Consider the following 22,177-nt stretch of genomic DNA (forward strand, 5'->3'; position numbering starts at 1 on the left):
CATTTTCTTCAGATAGAAGATACAAGAGGTTTTTTGCTTTGTTTCCTTGTTTGGGTATTTTTGGGGGTTGTCTGGTTTCTCATCAATTGCAGAACAACTTTCTGATTTCCTACTTAGAAGCATTGCTTCCTCTCCTGTTACTGATACCTGTCTGACCTCTGCCCCGTTACATCTCACTCCCTCCTCCTGGATGCCATCCCCTTCAAGAAAGGCATTTACATTTTCTAACCTTCACAAGGACCACTCTTTCTTCTCTGACCTCTGCTTTATATCCCCTTCCCATCATTGACCAATTTCCTTATTTTCAAATTTTAAACCATGGAAAACCACTGTGACTTTGACCAAAGAAATTCACTAAGGAAAAGTGCCTCTTTTTTTTTTTTTTTTTTTTGAGTTGGAGTCTCACTCTGTCACCCAGGCTGGAGTGCAGTGGCGTGATCTCTGCTCACTGCAACCTCTGCCTCCCGGGTTCAAGCAATTCTCCTTCCTCATCCTCCTGAGTAGCTGGGACTACAGGCACACGCCACCATGTCCAGCTAATTTTTGTATTTTTAGTAGAGACGGGGTTTCACCGTGTTGGCCAGGATGGCCTCGATCTCTTGACCTCGTGATCTGCCCACCTCGGCCTCCCAAAGTGCTGGGATTACAGGCTTGAGCCACTGTGCCTGACCAGAAAAGTTCCTTTTAGCAAGAGTAGGATGAATGGATGGATGGGTTAGGGAGAAAAGAGACCAGAAGCAGGAGGCGAGTGCTGGGCTGCTCTGAGAAGTGGGGTTCTGGGTGGTCAGGCCCAGGGTGGAGAGGTGGGAATGGAGAAGGACGGATGGGGATGAGACACTTTGGGAAGGAAGAGTGGACCATAGTTGCTCTGTCTTAGGACCATGTGGAGGACTAGTGAAGTTCACTATTGCTGACTTGAGGCTTTGGCTCAGAAGGACAATTCAAATGGATCAGAATAGATGACTGCCAATCCTTAGACATGGATGTAGGCACAGAGAGCTCTGCCTTGCTCTTGTAAGTGCTGCTTTAGATTATTGTCAGAGGGAAGGAGAGAGTTGGACAGCCCTACCCAACCCACTCCCTCATCTTGGGCAGTACTAACCAGATGACACTTGAGTGTTTAGTAACATCTGGTGGAGGTTTATTTTGATTATGAAGAACAGCACTTAAAGCACCTTTTTGCTAAAATCTAGAGATTGCATGATTCCATTTCAGATATTCCTTTAATGCTTATTCTTTCCTTCATGATATGGGTGGAAATGCTCTGCAAATGTGCAGAATCCTCTGTGGGAGCAGCTCTCCCATGATCTTGGGGTGCTCAGTGGCGCACCCCTCCCTGACTTAGAGGGGTGTGTGCAGGCATGTGTGTTGCTGTAAGTTGAGCTCTACTGAGAATGGGGCCAAGGGCATGTCAGGCTCAGAGCCACCACGTAGGTCTGTGCAAATTGCTTGCTACATGTGGACACTGGCTGCCGGAGATGAGGCTGGAATCTGAGTAGTGCTATCTGAGTAGTGCTTCTCTCCCAAGCTGTTTGCCATGGGACTGAGTCTCAGGGTGATGGCAAGGGGTTTCATTTTGTCATCTGCATAAAGACTCCAGTTGAGCTGGCTGGGCTCCTAGAGTGATGGGGTTTTGTGGATGAGGAGTTAAGGGCTACTGGTTCCCAGGGAATCCCTGCTGCCATCATGTGCTCACAAGACACCTGCCACTGCACCTCCAGACCCATATCTCCATTCTAGGCAGGAAGAAGGGGGATGAGTACAAGGCATGGCCCACCAGGTCTGTTGCTTTTTAATCAGGAAAACAAAAGCCAGAACAAAGTCATGGGGCCAGCTTCAGTTGCAGAGGGTCCAGGGAGGGAATTGATTTAATGGACACACTGCCAGCCTGAAAAAAATCAGAGTCCTGTTGCTGAGTGGGGAAGAGGGCATGGATTTGGGGTAGGTGCCCAGCAGTGCCCGCAGAAGCAGGCCTCCAGCACCACGGTATTGGCATTGCTAGTTGTAACATCCTTCTTCGTTGCCTATATTCAACATTCTGTCAAACCTTTCTCATTCCTTTAGCATTCCACACACAACATAAAATTAGATTTAAAAGTTAAATTGAGAATTTCCAGGGACTCCTGATAAGTTTCTTAGGTTAACTATGTAGAACAGAACACTTTCCCTGAAGAGTGGGGAGGCATGTATGCCACGTGTCCCTGGGAGCCCAGTGTTCAAAGCTGACAACCCTACCCACAGGAATTGCCCCTCCTGATCACCAGGACCCAAAACAGCTGGGATGTTTTCAGTTGTTGTTGTTGGGTTTTCTTTTTTTTTTTTTTTAATGAAGAAGTTTGAGTTTATTCCCAACTGCATATTTAAGGATATAAAATAGAAATTTAGCAACTAAGTCTGGGAGGTTCCAGGAGGACTTAAGTTGGACTTGAGCCTGTTTCTCTTCGATGCCTCACGGTCCCTGGGGCTACAGCAGAACAGTTTCTCTAGATGGCTTGGCTGCTCCCAGGCCCAGCCAGGGCCCCTGCTTTAGAGAACAAGGTAAGGCCTCAGTGCAGGAGATCAGATGATGAGTGGCATTCAGTTGCTTAGTGGGAACCTGCCTGCACAGTGTGGTTGAAGCTGCTTGGCTGGGTCAGCAGGTCCTCTGGGATGTGGCCCCATCAAACTTCCAGCCTCATCCCTGACAGTTTTTAACAACCTAGACAAAGCCACTTCTTATCTCCTGAAGGTCTTCTGTCCCCAGACTAGATCCTAGACATTCTTTAGGGCCTAGCCCAAGAGTCAGTCCTTCCAGACCCTGAGCCCCTCCACCACCAGGTGAGTTACAGTTGCTCTGCTGTTGAGCTCCCTCAACAACAGAGGGCGCAGCACACCCCATTACTGTGCTGAATGTGTCTTCAGGAGATCCACAGTGCCTCATTCATCTTTGTTACTCTAGACTTGTTACATGAGTCAAAATAGCCATCCTCCCAGGTGTGTTTGCCTCAAGGGAAACCTGAGCAAAAGCAGGGAGCTTGTGGAGCCAAGTCTTCTCCCACCTGCCCCCAGGTGCCACCTGCACCCAACTTCCTGAGAGCTGAAGAGGACAGCTGGGGGCCTTGTGGTCACAGCTCTGGCCAGTGACAGGGTTGACTCATCACCCCACACACACTGTCTTAGTTCACTAAGGCTGCCATAATAAAATACCACACACAGGTGACCTAAACAGCAGAAATTTATTTCTCACAGTTCTGGAGGCTGGGAACTCCAGATCAACGTACTGGCCAGTTAGGTTTCTAGTGAGGGCCCTTTTCTTGGCTTGTAAGCAGCCACCTTCTTGCTGTGTCTTCAAGTAGCAGAGGGAGAGAACTAGTAGCACTCTGGTCTTTTCTTATAATGACACCAGTCCCATCATGAAGATCCCACTCTCGTGACCTTATCTAAACCTAAGTAGCTCCAAAGGCCCTACCTCCAAATATCATCACTTTGGGGGTTAGGGCTTCAACTTACGAATTTTGAGGGGACATAAACATTCAGCTCGTAACACGTGCTTGCCAAGCTCCCATCTTGTGTTAATTCTGTGAAGGCTGCAGAGATGAGTGTAGCCTAGGACCTGCCTCTGAGGATCATGCAGACCAACTGGGAAGCCACAGATGAAAGGGCTTTGAGAATGCCAGGACACTTCTTATTCTCTGCTCCCCTCCTAGGCCTCTAAGCTGGTTCGTCCTCTATTCATCCTCGCCAGTGCATGCCCTTTCCTTTCTTTTCCTTGGAAGGCCCCTCTTCATTCATCTACCAGGCAGTTGCACAGAGGCCTAAGTGCGCAGGAAAGGTGGAGGTGCTCTGGTATAAGGGGCATGGAATGTTTGAATGGCAAGGTGAGGGCTTTGAGACAGTATAGCTGTAGATCTGGAGGGGCTGACAGGCCAATGGTGCTGTATTCTCCTTATTGATCCTCTCTTCTCAGCATGTAAACCAGCTCTCTCTCGGCACCCACCATATGTATGAAGGCCAACCAAAACATTCTGACACCTCAGAGCCTACAAGAAGGGAACTCTGAAAGGTTTTGATTTTGTTTTCACTGCTTCTTTGGAAAAAACAGATTTTTTTTCTTGCAAAATATCACATTTTCCCAATTGAAGGAAAATCCATTTTATTTTTGTATGTGTCTGACTCTTGAAGTTCTGTTGCTGACCCAAGCTTGGCAGCTTCTCAGAACTAATCCCTGATCCTTTCTGTGCTGAACAGTAGCCAGTCCTTCTCTGACCTGAACTGGGACCATTTGTTTTCATATCTAAATAAGTAGTGAGTGCTTTTAATAATGAAATGCAGAAAGGACCCAAGATGATGCATTAATCTTGGATTCTCCTTTTTTATCACTAAGAAAACTGCTGCAGATGGAAAAAGGCAAGAGATCATTGTTCTGGATTCCAAAAGGAGTAACGCCATCAATATTGGTCTGACGGTGCTGCCCCCTCCAAGGACGATTAAGATCGCCATTTTGAATTTTGATGAGTATGCCTTAAACAAAGAAGGAATCGAGGTGAGGGAAGCTCTATTAAGCATTATTTGTATTTTATCTTATACTGCATGTATAATATGCTGCATGTCCACATTTCAAAAGATCCACGGTGCCTTTCTGTCTCAGCTAGATTCTGAATAAGGTTAATAATTCTTACACGTGTTAAACTTTTTTGGGGGGGGGAGTCTCACTTTGCCTATGAAGTTCAGCAATCTTCACTCAGGTTCATTTACCAATCTCCCTCTGACCACACTCTGCCTACCTCAAAATGGAAGAAGACTATGATAACCTCCTTGGGAAGCCGCTAGGGTCTTGTTTCATGTCATTTTAAACCACATACGTTTAACAAACACTTTCAAAGGTAGGGTTTTCAGTACATGCACACATCCATGTAAGAACTTTCTCTCTTGGCATTTGTTCCGGTACAGAGAGACATGTTTCATTTGATAAGCCAGAGAGCTCAAGCCAGCTGAAGCTTTAGCATTTGTTGATCCAAATGTCACAAAGTAGAGAGACACTGGGTGGCGTGGCTGTGACCACACAGCTGGTAGCTGGAGACAGGGTTCACCTGCAGGGCCTGGGTTTGTGTTCTTCCACAGGCCACACTCTCCCTCCACTGTGGGTTGGTGCCAGTTTAGCAGGATAAATCTCTTATTATAATAATGAAAAGAGTGAGCAGAGCCGATGTGTCCCACCCACCAATTCCTACAGAAGGGTGTTATAGCTTGGGGGCCCACTGGGTCAGAGTGGGGATCTGGGGACACTGCTTTGTGGCATTGGGTGGCACCTAACCCATCCTCCTATTGGCAGGGAGCCCCAGACTCCTTTAAAGCCTCTCCGTGATTGGGATTTATCTTCTTGTTTGAGACACTTGGGCATGGACGGAACCAATGATGCCTGACTCCAGAGAAGGAAAGCAAGCCTTCTACAGAAAAGTTGAGAGTGAGGAAGGGCCTGGGCCTCTGGCCAGAATCACCCATGGCCCTGGGAATGGGAGGGAGTGGTGGGCACACAGTATGCAGAGGGGTCTGCATCCAGCCCACTAGGCATGCCTTCATGCTTTGGAAGGAAGGGACCTTCACAAGAAAAGCCATTACTAGAGGCCTGAACTGCATTGAATAGTGGACCCCCAAATTCATGCCCACCCAGGATGTGAGCTTATTTGGAAAAAGGGTCTTGTACATGTAATCAAGTTAAGATGAGGTCATACTGGATTCAGGTGGGCTCTAAATCCAGTGACTGGTATCCTTATAAGAAGAGGGAAGTTTGAACACAGAGAAGAGAGTGGTATTTGAAGACAGAGAACACGCAGACATACAGAATGCCTTGTGATGATGGAGGTGGAAATTAGAGTGATATCTTTAAAAGCCAAAGAATACCAAGGATCGTGGGCAACCACCAGCACTGCGAAGAAGCAAAGTTCAACTCCTGGGGCCTTCAGAGACAGTATGGTCTTGCTGACACCTTGATTTTGGACTTCCAGATTCTAGAACTGTGGGAGAATGCATTTCTGTTGTTTAAGCCACCCAGTTTGTGACGTTTTATTATGGCACCCCTAGAAAACCTATATAAGGCCCAAGCAGCTCTACTCTGAGAAACATACACTCCCTGTTCCAGGAACAGGTACAATAAGGGAAATGCACTTCTTTCCTGGCAGAAGAAGTTGTGCCCTGAGCTCTGGAGCCAGGCCAGGGAGCAAAGCCAGTCAGCATATCCAGGTGTGTTCTCTGTCTTCAAACAGCATTCTCCTCTATGTTCAAACTTCCTTTTTCTTATAAGGATACCAGTCATTGGATTTAGGGCCCACTCAAATCCAGGAATCCAGCCTATTGAAAGAGTGAGGGCACATGACAGACTGGAGCAGGGGACATGAAGGAGTGAGTGGGTGACAGCTGGGAGATACAGAGAGAGAGACTAAGGCAGTTGCCAGATCACAGGAGGAGGCAGGCCAGGTCTCAGTGTGATGCATCGCACTCTGGGACCCTCCTAGAGGAACAAGGGAGGAGCAGGGCAGTGGCCTGCTGTTGGGTGGACCTGGATGTACCAAGTGCAAAGTGTCTGTCCCCGCAGACCCTAACCCAGTGACGGATGAGAGACATACACTGACACAGATACTTTGTCTGTCAGTGTGGCTAAGGGGCTTCTGCTCCTGAATCTGCAGTGTCCATCCCATAAGCCAGCGAAGTTCGCATTTATTTAGTACAGATTAAATGACAAAGGTCTTGAGTAAACACCACTAGAGGGAAATTAACATTGTCAACCTCCCAGTAGAGAGCAATCATGCACCCACGGACAATCAAAGGTTGGTCTTAGGACCACATGAGTAAACAAGCTAGTAAACAAGCTATTTAGATAAACTCCCCCACATTCCCTTGTTATTTGCTCTTTTGCTATCAACTCAAGGTAAAGCCAAATCTTTTACTGAAGCTGTGCAACCCCCTCCCCTCTGGCCTTCCAAGAAGGTTTGCTTCTCTTTTCTATAACATCTTCTTACAATTTTTCCCACCACCCTGACTGAACTCCCACATCTGTCCTCTAGGGGAGACAAGGCAGTGGCTCTTGGGCCATCCTATTTACACAACAAGGTCCTTTAGAGAGCACAAAAGCTTCAGATTCATACGGAGAGAGGCTACAAAGATAGCCAGAGCCAGTCTGATTAAAAGAATAAAAGGACAACTGCCCCTTTAAAAATATTTATCCTCCTTGTCATGAGAACTTGAAAGTCCCTCAGGAGAAATTTATTCCTTTGGTTTTGCCTTTGTTCTTTCCGGAAATGCAACTCTCCCCAGGTGGGGAAAGTTTCAGATACAATAAGTTACTCAAATTCTAGCATGAACCAAATTATTATTTTTTCTTGTCTGGCTGGTTTTCAGTTGAACACCCTTTTGCTCTAGGAAGGAATAATTACAGCTATGATGCTGACGGATATGGGAGTAGCAGCACAGCACCAAATCTGACTTTCATAGGATTTTTACTGTGGGCCAGACACCAGGTAGGCACCTGCCACAGATTCTCATCAAAGCTTATACTCCCCAACACGAAGATGAAGAACGGGAGTCCCAGCATTAGTGTGTGCCCAGGCTACCAAGCCAGTAAGCCAGTAAGCCAGAGAGCCGGGGAGCCGGGACGCAAGCTCTGAAGCTTGAATCCAGAATGCAGGCTGCAGTTTTGTGGGGTGGCTGGCCCTGGAGGGGCCCTCCAGGCCTAGGTTTGTGTCCCGCAGAGAATAAGAGGGAATCTGAAAGGGGAGGGAGAGAAATGTATGCAGCAGCGCAGCCCTCTTCACTGTGCTGCCTACATTTGCTACTCAGGAGTAGCTGACTTACAGAGCAGTTTGAAGTGAGGAGACACAGCCACAGGAAACACTGGTAGCCCTTACTGAGATTTTATTGCATCGTCAGTCCTCAGTAAATTCATAGTCACAACCACACAGAGTTACATTTTTACTTTCTCTTCTAAAGCAGGTTTCTCAACTTCAATGCTACTGGCATTTTGGGTTAGACAGTGCTTTGTTGTAGGAGGCTGTCCTGTGCATTATAGGATGTTTAGCACATCCCTGGCCTCTACCCATTAGATGCCAGTAACACCTACCCTCCCCCCACAACCAAAACTGTCTCCATACATTGTCACATGCCCCCTAGGAGCAAAATCACCCTGGTTGAGAGCCCCTGATCTAAAGGCTGCCTGTGTGAATCCAGAGACTATGTAGATCCCTCAGCACTTCCCAGTCACAGCTGAGAAGACTCCAGTCAAAACAGCCCTCTTGGAGAATGTGGAATCCAGGGCAGTCTCAGGCATCACCTACTATCTTGGGCCATTGATCTCAGGGACCTGAGAGGCAGAGATGATCTAGAGCCACATGCCAAACCAATACCCAGAGCTTGTTCTCTAGGCTTGTTCAAGAGTTAAATCAGGACTGAGAAGAGATGCAATTGGGTACATACAGATCTTTGTTAATGAGATTTCCGGCTTGCACCCAGAGGGCCTTTAGCCAAACTGTCTGCTTCTCAGATGCAAGCACTGTAGCCTGGCACCATGGCTTAAGGGGGTCGTCTGAAAGCTCTGTGTACCTAAATGTAATTAGAATGTTTTCATCCTGTGGCTTTGCTTAGCAACCCAGTGGTATGTATCCAGGTTTGTCATGAAAACCTGAAGGAGTAGTTAACTTCATTAAGGAAGTCATTTTTCATAAGAGTATTAAACCAGAAAATCGTTTTGCAGCCATCTCTAAGTAGCATTAATGATATTTCCCCAAGTAAACTGGCATCAAATTATCATAAATGGAAGTATGGCGATTTTTATTTTCTTTTCCCTTCTTCTCTAATTTTTATGGAGTCTGTGTCCACTCAGAGGGTAGCACAATTGAATGGTCCCAAACAACTTGGCCCAACTTGGCTGCCAGTCCAATCAGCATCCTAGAAACAGAAGTTTTCTTTGGCCACAGATAAAAAATGACAGCATCTTTGAAAGCAGTTTACCCTGCACAGTGCCTGTCCACAGGTGTCCAGCTGCGTGGGTGCTGGACACACACAGAGGAACCTGACCATAGAGAGTCACAGTTGACTTAGCAGTGCCAGGGAACCAGAATATCTTGATGACTGAGTGGCTTAGCTGCACAGTTAATTTGCATTTATGGTTGAATTTATTCACTATTAATTTGAATCCCTATGAACTATGGAGCTAGTGCTAGAAACTAGAGGTAGCCCCTGGGTTCTTCCCTAGCTCCGCCTTGGTTGATCAAGCTTAGCTTCAGGCAAATCATTTTGTCTGTGAGTTTGATACAATAATTTCTGCCCTAATGTGCTTCAGTGAATAATCATAAGAATGAAAGAAGATACTACCAAGATGCTTTAAAAAGGTTTTTAAGTTGCTACAGGAAAGTAAGTACATGGATAGAACACTATTTTCTCATGCAAATATGCACATTGTATGCAAACCAGACATAGCCCTCAGGGCTTCAACTTTCTACTGTGGTCACCAAAATCCTTGTGGCAGATGCTTATACAAAGCTGTAGCCAGGGTTCTGTTTAAAACTCACAGGGCAAAAGAATTACTCATTATAGTTTCATGTGCAAGTAGAAGAAATGGCCAAACCCAATAGTATTGGGGTCTATTTAAAAAAAAAAAAAGGAGATTTCTGCATTTTTCTCCAAAATACATGACTTTCAGATACAAAAGCAAATATACTTAGAGCAGTGCTAGAGGGATGCTGTCTAGGCGAATGCTAAAAACATGGAGGTTATCACATTGAAACAGGAAATTTTCTGTGACCCCTTCACGGGCCTTGTGATGGGAGTGCCTCGCTTACTTACTCAGCTCACAGCTCTCAACCCCTCTAGGGAGTGGGAGCACACAGGTGAGTGAGTGCAGGAGCTGGGGCAAGTGCTTCTGGGCACCAGCAGGAGCAAAACTCCGTGTGGGCCCTGCAGCGGTGTCTGGCAGGGAGTACCCGCAACCCCTGAAACCCCAGAGGGCATGTGTACAGTGTGCACTTTTAGCTTTGCCATCATGGATGGCTTAAGTGTTAACTCAGTTGGTCCTCTGCCTTTTCGTGTGAGGTGGTTGCTTTCCACCAATGAGGGCAGAGGGTTAGTGTGACAGCCTTTAGTGCCTGCATCTATGGTACCAGAGCTCTTGTTTAGCGTCCAGAAAAAATCAGGTCACATAAACGAATTGAAAGTTGGTGAATACAGAGGGTTTTATTGCCAGTGAAAGTGGCTCTCAGCAAGAAGGAGAGCTGGAAAGGGGATGGAATGGGAAAGTGATCTTCCCCCAGAGTCTGGCCATCCCCAGCTGTACTCCTCTTCAAAGCAATGCTGTCAAGCCATCCCTCTGAAGTCAAGCTGCCTCTCTCTGACATCAAACAACAATCTCTGATGTCCTGCTGCTTCTCCTCTTCTCCCCTTCTCTGCTCTCTGCCAGTGGAGCCTGGGGTTTTTATGGGTACAGGATGGGGGTGGGGCGGACCAGGAGTGGTTTTGGAAAAGGCAACATTCGAGTGGGAAAATAGGGATGTAAAGTTCTCACTTTGGGCCGCAGTTTCAGGCTTGAGGTTCGGGCCTTTGCCAGGGACCCCACCATTTTCTGCCTAGAATTTCTCTGCTTCCTATCCCTATCAACATATTGGTTTTGTTTGATGTTTGCTTTCCTGTGAAATCAAATTATGATCATGCAATTATCAATAAATCTACTGACTTAGAAAAGCAAGCTAAAAATACCACCTCATAATCATCACATTATCATCTGCTCACAAAAAACAAGGGCCATCAGCTCATAGGAGGGGCTCATAGGATGTGGCTTTAACCTGCCATTCCACTGTCTTACAGCTATTCTTAGTGTCAGTGATGTGTAAAAAAATAAAATGGCAGGTGGCAACCTCATAAATCTTCAACGTTGAACAAATAGTATAAATTAGAGAAATGAAAAACAAAAAGAAGAGTAACTGCTTTCTCAAAGGAACAAACCAACAAAATTCATCACAGGAAGATGTCTTCTGAAGATTTTACAAAGTGCTGACAGTTTTTCATTTTGGAATTTTGGTCATGCCAAAAACAATGGCAGTGCTAAGGAAATCTATCCCAGCCAGATACGTCCTGATGCACACTTGTGTAAACATCTGCATATGTAGAGACTGTGGTGTCAAGAGTCCTGTTTCTCATTTTGTTATTTATTTTTTTAGTTTTTGAACTAATATAGAGTGCAGTCGACTTTTTTGGTATATGGTTCTCTGAGATTTAAAACATATAAATTCACGCAATGACCACTGCAGTCAGGATTTAAAACAGTCCCATCTTCCAACAAAGCTCTTGTGTTGCCCTTTTGTAGTTGTACCCTCAACCCACCTCTGGCACCTGATAACCACTTATGTATTCCCCATCACGTCTTTTCAAGAATGTCCTGTAAATAGCATGTAACCTTTTGAGACTGACTTCTTTCACCCATCATGATGCCTTTGAGATTCATTCAAGTCATTGTACATATCTATAATTTGTTCCTTTTATTGCTGAGTGCTATTGCATTACAGGGAATCTACTACAATTTATATATTCACTGCTCAAGAATATTTAGCTTGGTCCAGTTTTTGGCAGTTATGAATAAAGCTACTACAAATATTCATGTACAGGTGTTTGTGTGAAAGTAAGTTTCCATTTTTCTAGGATAAATATCCAAGAATGAAATTTGCTGGGTCATGTGGTAATTCTGTGTTTAATCTTTTGAGGAACTACAGCTTGTCCTCTATTCTCTAACAGTGTCTATCACAAAGCAAAAGTTTTTAATTGTATAAAGTTTGGTTTATTAACTTATTCTTTTTTGGTATCATGTCTAAGAATTTTTTGCCTAACGTGGGTTATAAAAGTTTTCTCCTATGTTTTCTTCTAGAAGTTTCATAGTATTCCATTTTACTTTTAGATGTGTGATCCATTTTGAGTTTGTTTATGTATAGTGTAAGGTTTAACTTGAGGTTGCTTTTTTTTCCATATAGAGTCTAGTTGTTCTAACACCATTTGTTGAAAATAATATCGTCTCTCTATTGAATTGCCTTGCACCTTTTTCAAAATCAATGGGCCACATTTATGTGTCCTGTTCTGAACTGTCTGCTCTGTCCCATCGATCTAGGTGTCTATCCTTTTACCAATGACACATTGTCTTAATTACTATAGCTTTTTATTTATTAAAGTCAGGTTATACAATTTCTCCAAGGTTATTCTTTTTCAAATTTAGTTGTTCTAGTTCTTCTGCCTTACCATGTAACTTTTAGAATCAGCTTGTCTCTATGAGGTAGGAGACCAGCAGGACTTGTTTTCTGGTCCCAACCCTGATGACCAAATCTGGTCCCAACCCTGATGACAGGATCTGGTTCAGATGGGATAAAGCAAAAAAACTGACAAAAACCACAGATGGTGACAAAAGCAATCCTTAGCTGCCCTCATTGCTCGTAGGTATAAGCTATTCCCACTAAAGCCATGACAATTTATAAATGCCATGGCAACAACCCACAAGTTACCACCCCTTTCCAGGGCAAGACCAAAAACTTACTGCCCCTTTCCTAGAAAGTTCTAAACAACCCACCCCTCAATTTGTGTTGACCTGGCCTTTAATTTGCATATAATTGAAAATAGATTTACATGAGTATAAATACAGTTGCCAAGAACCCATACTTTGCTGACTCTGGGCACACTGCCTAGGAGTTAGCCCAGCTCCAGAAGGAGCAGTACTGTTCAATAAAAAATTTCAGTCTATTACCATTAGCTTGCCCTTGAATTCTTTCCTGGTTAAAGCAAAAAACCATCCCAGGCTAAGTCCCAGTCCTGCATCATATATCTACAAAAAATTATACTGGTATTTTGATTGGAATTGAATTAAATCTATAGATCAATTTTGGAAGAATTAACATCTTGTCTGTTGAGTCTTTCAATCCATGAATATAGTATGTCTCTCCATGTGTTTATTATTTGTTTCTATCTTCAATTGCTTTCATCAGCATTTTCTAGTTTCCAGCATAAAGATACTTAACAGGATTTGTTAGAGTTATACCTATGTGTTTTGTAAATAGCATTTTAAAAAATGTTAGTTTATTATAAATGTATAGATAATGAACTAATAAGATGGATTTTTGTGTATTGACCCTATATCATACAACATTGTTAAACTCACTTTTTTGTTTTAGAAATTTTTTGTAGATTCCTTATAGTTTTTTATGCAGACAATTATGACATCTGTGTGTATGAGCAGGTTTTTCCTTTCCAGTCTGTATGCCTTTTATTTCTTTTATGTGCCTGCCTAAGATTTCCATATGATGTTCAATAGGAATAGTAAGAGTAGACATGAGAATTTTTACTTTAAAAAATGTAATCACAAAGGAATTTGAGTGTATGAGAATCATAAGTATTCTGGTGCCTTTTTGCCTTCTCTGCCTTCCACAATTGATTTTTACCAGAAACAAATATAAGTAAAAAGATATACTTTTTTATTAGCTTGTATTTATGGATACCATCATGATTTTTTCTGCAATTAGACTTAAGTTTAGTATTACTTAAGGTACTATCATTTCTATGTAAGTTTTGAAATACAGTTAAAATGATTATATGTCACATGAACAAAAGTCAGTCCGAGTTCTTTGAAAATGATTCATTTTTGTAAGCTTTTAAATTAATGCAGGAGAAGTGCTGCAAAGCATATCTTTTTGACATGTCTTACTCTACTTCCTAGGGAATAGGGAGCTGTTCTCTAATCTTGTGTCTTGTTTTTCATCTTTCTCTCACCTCTCATCTCCCTTTCTTGCCTAGAATGTCGTTTGTGTGTGAGACCCTGAAAATTTGGGTCAAGTTGCTTCAAGTATATTTGGTTTATGACAATATAACACCTGTAGATACCTCTACTACCCGGTTGGAAAATTATAATATGAATTTTATAACATTGAAGGAGCAGGGGAGGGTCCATCACTAAGAGAAAATATACTATATCATCTCCGATTTCCAGAAAATTCTAACGATGATTCCCACCGATGAGGAGAAGCAGAAAATCCAGGAAGCTCAGCTGGCCAACCCTGAAATCCCCTTGGGCAGTGCAGAGCAGTTCCTCCTCACCCTCTCCTCCATCAGCGAGCTCTCTGCACGACTTCACCTCTGGGCATTCAAAATGGATTATGAAACTACAGAAAAGGTAAGCTATCTGTAAGAGAGGCAGCTGATCCCACATCCACAGTGCTGAGAAAGGCAGTTTTTCATTGATCAATATTAAGGCAGTGAAATATCATTCTTGGCATAGGGTGCAGAGGGTGAGCTGACAATGAGGAGGTCGTGTGTACACCAAGTGATCAGCAGCTGGCCAATGAAGGCTGATTCTAAAGTGTCTGCCTGGTGCCAGCCTCAGCCACTAGATTGTGGGCACCAAGTCACTGATTACAAAACAAAACAATTACATTTTTTTCAGATCCTATATTCTCATTGTAGAAAATGTGGAAAATACAGAAAAGTACAATATAGAAAATTTCCTATAATCCTTCCACCTGATGATAATCACCTAAACTGCCAGAGATTGTGGCAATTAGGTGGTCATTTTATGTTGCCTATTGCAAGAGTTTGGGAGGGGAACAGAAGGAAATGGGCCTTAATGGAGAAAGCTTGAGGAGGCTCCTCCTCAGTAGAAAGCAGAGGACATGGGCATCCTCTCTGGAATAGGGCAATGGGAGTTTTTCGCAGGCTGAACAGAAGGAGCCAGTGGAGAAGAAAAGGGGGAGATGGAAAGTGAACTGTGTGGGATCTTAGTTGAGAGGAAGTCCGCAGAAGAGAGATTCTATAGCCCAGGTGAGCCAGGTGCAGTGGCTCACACCTGTAATCCCAGCACTTTGGGAGGCTGAGGCAGGAGGATGGCTTGAAGCCTGGAGTTCAAGACCAACCTGGGTATCATAGTGAGACCCTGTCTCTACAAAAATTTTAAAAACTTAGCCAGGTGTTGTGGCATGTACTTGTAGTCCCAGCTACTCAGGAGGCTGTGGCAGGAGGATCACTTGGGGCCAGGAGTTCAAGGCTGCAATAGGCTATAATCGCCTTACTGTACTCCAGCCTGGGCAACAGAGTGAGACCTCCATCTCTAAAAAAATAAAGCCAAGTGGAGAGGCTGTGTGGTCTCCATCTTCTGGCAAAGGAAGGAGCAAGGTCCTGTATTGAGGGCCAGATGGTGGTGGGTTTGGGGGACTTCAGAAGGGAACTACAGTATTTGAATTCATCAGGAAGTCAAGCAGAGAGGAAGACACCTAGGGATTGCTGAGGACTGCTATGACTGGGTCACAAGACCAGACAGCATGCTCAGGTGACTTTCTTTAGCCAAGGGAGGTAACGTCAGGGAGAAAGCAGATCACTGGGTCAGACTGGCAAGACCTGGGCTGGAGAAACTGAAGCTGGATCTCCTGGCTTTGGGATATAGGCTGGGGGAGAGCCTCAGTCAAGACAAAGGAGTGGGGGCCAAAGAATAACAGCAATGAGGGTGGGGGAGATGGAGGCCATGAGGCTACAGAGCAGGCTGGAGGTCTGAGGGAGGGGGGTCATGAAAGCAATGGGGTAGAGGGCAGTAGCCTTCTAGTGAGCAGCCCAGACTGCCAGGTGGCTAGCCGTGGAGTGCCTTGAGGGGAGGAGGAGGCCTGGGGCAGTTCAGGGACATCGAGCCCACAACTTTCATTGCCAATCTGCCTGGAAGGAGAAAAAGCAAAGAAGAAGACTGTGGTCTAGAAGCCGAAGGAAGATGGGAAGGAAGAGTGTCCCAGGAGTCAGCCACAGCCAGGAAGGAGAGTAAGAGGAGGGCGTTTCCTGAGGCAGAAATGGGGAGTCCAGAGCCCTTGTCACCCCAGCACAAGGTCCTTTTGATCTCCACTGCAGGGTCTAGGGAGTAGAGGCTCTCCCTGCCACACGTTTCCATACCTAGGAGCAATGCCCATCGCAGGGGATTGCCTTGTGCTGGGGAGAACACCGTGTGTTATTCCCTTACACAAAAAGTCAAAAGAACAAAGTAAAGCCAAATTGTACATTCTTTATTGTCTGATTTTTTTTTTTTTTTTTTAACTGAAAGGAAGTAGCAGAACCACTCCTGGACCTGAAGGAAGGAATAGACCAGTTGGAGAACAATAAAACCTTGGGCTTTATCCTGTCTACTCTCTTAGCTATTGGGAACTTTCTAAATGGAACTAATGTAAGTCGTCCCCATTCCTCATCCTGCAGCCCCCCTTGTCACAAAATCCCTGCCAAGCAATGGCTGATGAAGGTTGTACCTCAGGTCCCCCAAAGCACAGTGGAACAAATGACTTTTGTGTCTTCTTGCTGAAAATCTAGAAGGAATTTTGTTCTTAAGATATCAGGGCCTAGGCCGGGCGCGGTGACTCACACCTGTAATCCCAGCACTTTGTGAGGCTGACGCGGGTGGATCACGAGGTCAGGAGATCGAGACCATCCTGGCTAACACGGTGAAACCCTGTCTCTACTAAAAATACAAAAAATTAGCCAGGCATGGCGGCACGCACCTGTAGTCCCAGCTACTCGGGATGCTGAGGCAAGAGAATCGCTTCAACCCGGGAAGTGGATGTTGCAGTGAGCTGAGATCTCACCACTGCACTCCAGCCTGGGTGACAGAGAAAGACTCTGTCTCAAAAAAAAAACAAGATATCAGGGCCTATTTATTTCAACCTGTGTCTTGCTATAAATAAGAAAACAGAAAAACACACACATGATTCTTTATGAAGTGTAACTACTCTCAAACTTGACATTGGAAAACTTTCTTCTGCCCCATTTTTTTTTATGAGCTTATCGCTCAAATACTCATGCTTATATGCATTTTGATGCTTAAAGAAAAACAACTGTTTAAAAATCTTTTTTTTAAGTTCTGGGGTGCATTTGCAGGATGTGCAGGTTTGTTACATTGGTAAACATGTGCCCTGGTAGTTTGCTGCCCCTATCAACCCATCACCTAGGTATTAAGCCCAGCATGCATTAGTTATTAAGAAAAGCAACTTTTTAAAAATTGGCCCAGCTTTGTCCAGGAAGTAGACAACAACTGGCAAAGGGAGGAAGAAGTAGATAGGCAGATGTCAGAGCCCAGCCCCACAGCACCCTGATTTAGGGGTGAGTCCTGGGACATGGCTCATGGCTGTGGTGGGAAAGGGCTAGAGGCTCCCTCATTCTCAATGTGGCTGGCCCATGTGTGATCAGCCATGGATCGTGGAGCATGTGGCCCCAGGAGCTTCAGCCACAGGGAAATTGAATGTTGGGTGACTGCAGCGGAGAATTGATTCTAACCATCCTGTGCCATTCTCTAAGAGCCTGCTTGAAACATGTCTTTTATTGATGTTTGCAAAACAGGCCAAAGCGTTTGAGTTAAGCTACCTCGAGAAGGTTCCAGAAGTCAAAGACACAGTGCACAAGCAGTCGCTTCTCCACCATGTGTGCACCATGGTGGTGGAAAACTTCCCAGACAGCTCCGATCTGTACTCAGAGATCGGGGCCATCACCAGGTCAGCCAAGGTATGTCTGCAGACGCTGAGGAGTGGGCCTGGTCTCGCTGCAGCCACGGGATCTTTATCGGTCATCCTCAAGGAACACGTGCCCTATTAAGTAAAATGCCCAAGTGCTGCCTGCATTCTCTGCTCTAGAGTTTGTGAATATGATTTGTTTTGTGGCATTTCTAATGAACTTTTTTTTTTATTATACTTTAGGTTTTAGGGTACATGTGCACAATGTGCAGGTTAGTTACATATGTATACATGTGCCATGCTGGTGCACTGCACCCACTAACTCGTCATCTAGCATTAGGTATATCTCCCAATGCTATCCCTCCCCTCTCCCCCCACCCCACAACAGTCCCCAGAGTGTGATGATCCCCTTCCTGTGTCCATGTGTTCTCATTGTTCAATTCCCACCTATGAGTGAGAATATGCGGTGTTTGGTTTTTTGTTCTTGCGATAGTTTACTGAGAATGATGATTTCCAATTTCATCCATGTCCCTACAAAGGACATGAACTCATCATTTTTTATGGCTGCATAGTATTCCATGCTAATGAACTTTTAAGATCTTTTTCCTATCTCTGGTTCTCAGTCAGATTCTTTCCTACTGAGGTATGCAAGGCAAGCCTGCCATCCCATTCCTAAACCCTGCGTCCACTGTTAGGCAGTGTTACTAACCAGGGTGGATTCTCCAGAACACTAAAACAGCACAGCTTGTCTTAGGTGGCAACCATGTCAAAAAGATGCAATTTGGCTCTTCCTGAGATGTCCATAGGACCTTGCAGTGAGGTGTGGAGCCAGAAAACAGGGCCCTCCCGGCTCCTGCTCCCCACAGATCGGCAGTCCCTATGATCTTGCCCAGAGGGAACATTTTTATAGGGCTGTAAACAGTATATGGCCTTGGCCCTCAGCTGCAAGCTCTTAAAGCAAGTGCAGAGTTAATATCTTCATGAACTTATGCTTCACTAGAAAAGAGACAGTCACAGTATGTGGACACCTGGCTGCCTCTAGTGCAGGGAGTCACTGAGGCTGACCAACTCCTAGAGGGATCCCAAACACACCAGAACTGGGAGATGTGAAGGTCTTAGGAGCACAGGAAACTCGCTAGGGGAGAGGGCAGGGGTGGAAAATACCCTTAAATAGGGCACAGCAACCAGGCCAGTGTGAAGGAACCTTCTAGAAACACCCCTGGCTGGAGCATGAGAGCTGGAAGTACTGGGGTGTGTTGGAATCCAGTATGAGAGGAAGAGAGAGAGTGATGGGCAAAGGTGGGGAAGGATGTGGGTTGGCTAATGAGGCCTGCTTCAAGGGGCCCTTCCTCTCTGTCTGCCTTCTGCCACAGCCCTGGCTTGTGGGGACCTGGTGGCCGAGAGCCTCCTCCACCTACCTCCAGAGCCACAGGCTGGCCTTTGCCAGGTGCACCGAGCAGGGGACCCTGAAATGGCCTATCAGAATTTTTTCTAAGCCTCATTGTATCATGAGAAAGCGAAGCGTTTCCTATCTGGACTCAGGATTCCTTTGGTTTCAGACAAATCATTTTCCTCAAAGTGCCATGAAACTCTGCATACCTGAATCCCAGGGCTTTGCCTAAACTTGCCTTCTCTTTTTGATGCAATAGCATCAGGAAGCCGAGTACATACGGTGTCTTGCATGCCTCCCTGCCTCACACCAGACACGACACTGCGTGTCTTCATCCTGTTGGTGCCACAGATCCTCTCGCAGAATCCACCTTTGCGAACTCTTTCCCCTTCATTGTCCTTCCAAGGGTGGGCCTGGAGGTCTGAAGTCACTCCAGCAAGTCCCTTGTGGGCTTTAGCAGGCCCTGCTCGTTGCCTCCATCAGTGGCCCCTAAGTAGCAACGGCTTACCTCCGCGCCCCTGCTCACCTCCACGCACCTCCTGCTCAGCCCCTCCTGACCCCGTACCCTCTGCGCACCTCCCGATAACCCCCCGCCACACCCTCCACGCACCTGCCACTTATCCCCCCACCCGCACCCTCCGCTCACTTCCTGCTGACCCCGGTGTACCTCCCGCTCATCCCCACCACACCCTCCACGCACCTCGCACTCACCGCCGCGCACCTCCTGCTGCTCTGACTTTTGCTTACTGGACACAGCCTTTCCCATCTTAGCTGCTTTCCATCCACCTCAGTCCCCTCCTTCCAGCACACCCACTTACTTATTTCTTTCTCTGCTCCTGTCCTTCACAATTTCCTTCCCCATCCCTCTGTTAAATGTGGCCCTCTGATGTATTTTTTTCATGACTAAAAATCTCTCTGATTTATGTAATTTTTAGTCTGGAAATTCTATAAAATCATCATCTTAGAAAACCTCATCTCAGGCTCCTTCTGGCAGTCCAGCCTGTCTGCACGTCCCTGAATACACAGCCAGCACTCTGTCACATCTGTCACTTGCATGTGTGATGTGCATCTGCGGCAACCCTCACCCACACGCAGGCACACACACGAGCCTGGTGGGGGCTGTGTGTCCTTCAGAGTTTGGGAATCACCTGTGTGTACAGTCAGCCTCCTTGAGAACAGGAAGTTGTCTCATTCAGCATTTGTGTTTATGTTCAATGCCTGGCTTAGAGACTGGTGTATGCTAGTTTCTCCATGAGTGTTGGTGGAATGAATGAGTGGGCAGGTGAATAAAACAACTTGTGACTCACATTATAAAGGAGATCATCACGAAGAGAAGCTGGCTGCCCATTAGTTGGTCCCCAGCATAGCAGAGCCATCCTTGTAGGACTAGGGTGCATTTCTCAACTTTAAGAGAAATATTATTGCTGAAGAATAAAAGTGCTCTGAAAAAAATTTATGAGACATCTTAGTTCATCTTGTACTAGGGTTCCTTGATATCATGTTTTAATTTACAGTTCCCAAAGATCTACTTCCAAATATGTCCAAAAAAGGTTACACATGTATTGAGTTCATTTGGAGAACAGTTTTATCACTAAATAATGTGATGTCAAGATAATGACAGATACACATGTGAATAATTTTTAGGCTGTAAATATGTTTGTATTTCAAGATGTGAATTTGGTTTTGATGTTTGTTTCTCCCCAGAGGCAGTTTGGTCTCCCAGTTCAGGTTGGTGTCTGGTGGTTTCAGTGTGTTTGCAATGTTCTCGCTCTGATTTTCAGGTTGACTTTGATCAACTTCAGGATAATTTATGTCAGATGGAGAGAAGATGCAAAGCTTCATGGGATCACCTTAAGGCAATTGCAAAACATGAAATGAAACCAGTTTTAAAACAACGGATGTCAGAGTTCCTGAAAGACTGTGCAGAGCGAATTATAATTTTAAAGATTGTCCATAGAAGGATAATCAACAGGTAAGTGGATTGAGGAACTTATAGAAATATCAGTACAATGGCATATTGAAAAATTTGTACTGGAAATTAAGAGCTGATGGTTAAATTTACAGATTTTTTGTACATTCTTGGTACATAGCAAGTACACTGATGATACAGATGTTTACCAGTTTCATGGATAATTAATTTTTCTTACACAATAATATAATGCCATCAAACCTCAAAGTTGGAAGGAATCTCAGAAATAATTTGATCCAAAAATCCTACCTATCAGGAATTGCGTCTGTAAGATTTCTAACAAATTGAACCCTGCATCTCTGGGTCTGCTGGAAGAATTTCACCTATAGAGAGGACACTCCCTTTCAAGGCAGCTCTCTTTGTTAGAAAAGTTCCTCCTTTACCTGATCTGCAGCTGGCCTTCGGAGGACCTTCCAGTAACAGATCCTCCAACAGCTGCTCTATGCCACAGCCTACCTGAGTGAGGTCCAGGCTCCATCACAGCACTGTCCTCTGGACCAACCCTCCTCAGAGTCACAGGATCCAAGAGGACCCTGGAGACACAGCAGTGATGTGTCAGACCTTGTTTTGCCCACAAGGAGAATGGGGTCTGGAATGGCCCACGGCTGTCCAGGGCTGTGCCACCAGAAAGCAGTGGTAGCCCGAAGACTAGAACCTGGATCTTCTATCTTCCCAGGTCAGGGCCTTTCCTACCATGTGCTACCACTCTCTTCTCCTTTGCTTTGTCACAGAACACAGTTGAGGGACCCTCACCCATTCTTCCTTCCTCCCTCCCTGTCTTTCCCTTCTTTCCTCATCTCCTTCTTTTACCTTCCTTAAGCCTATACGGAACTTTTTAAAACCTGATACTTTGATCTGCACATGAACCCTCTCCCAGCTTGTGTCAGTTTCTGCTTTGATAATCATACTGCCTCTGGGTCTTCATCCAGACCACTGAGAAAATGGCAAGTAGTTTTTAAATGTTGTACAGGATAAACATAAGAAGCAGAATCTTCCCTCCAGCTTGACAACTATCCGTTAATCAGTTCTTTTGGAATTTAATTGTTCAACTCTAAATCTCCCTGACTATCTAAATCTCCCTGACAACCTTCTGGCTGTCCTTCCTTCCTCAAGGGAACTTTTAGGAGATTTTGTCAGATTTCTTGCTGAAATCAAAGAGGCGGGGAATGTGAGCTGGTTTGGCCCTCCATGCTTTGTATGATGCAAGCAATTCCCCATTTAAAATACATGCGTGCGCGTGCGCGCGCGCACACACACACACACACACACACACACACACACACACACACACACACACACACACACAGAACCAACTATTATTTGGAATGTCATGAAACTGGAGTAATTTTATGAACGTCT

At 45.1% G+C, this 22,177-nt stretch overlaps 1 protein-coding gene across 5 annotated transcripts in view; it reads left to right on the plus strand.

Moving 5' to 3' along the window:
* The window catches only part of FHOD3 (formin homology 2 domain containing 3), a 507,914-nt gene that overhangs the window by 453,010 nt on the left and 32,727 nt on the right, over positions 1-22,177 (plus strand). For all 5 annotated transcript variants that reach the window (XM_054461095.2, XM_054461096.2, XM_054461098.2 and 2 more), the window contains 5 exons: positions 4,364-4,522; positions 13,982-14,164; positions 16,067-16,186; positions 17,350-17,511; positions 20,631-20,821. In XM_054461095.2, coding sequence (XP_054317070.2) covers positions 4,364-4,522; positions 13,982-14,164; positions 16,067-16,186; positions 17,350-17,511; positions 20,631-20,821 — 815 coding nt within the window. The remainder of the gene's footprint in view (positions 1-4,363; positions 4,523-13,981; positions 14,165-16,066; positions 16,187-17,349; positions 17,512-20,630; positions 20,822-22,177) is intronic.

Source organism: Pongo pygmaeus, chromosome 17, assembly GCF_028885625.2.
Source record: "Pongo pygmaeus isolate AG05252 chromosome 17, NHGRI_mPonPyg2-v2.0_pri, whole genome shotgun sequence".
In the NCBI taxonomy this organism is placed as follows: domain Eukaryota; kingdom Metazoa; phylum Chordata; class Mammalia; order Primates; family Hominidae; genus Pongo; species Pongo pygmaeus.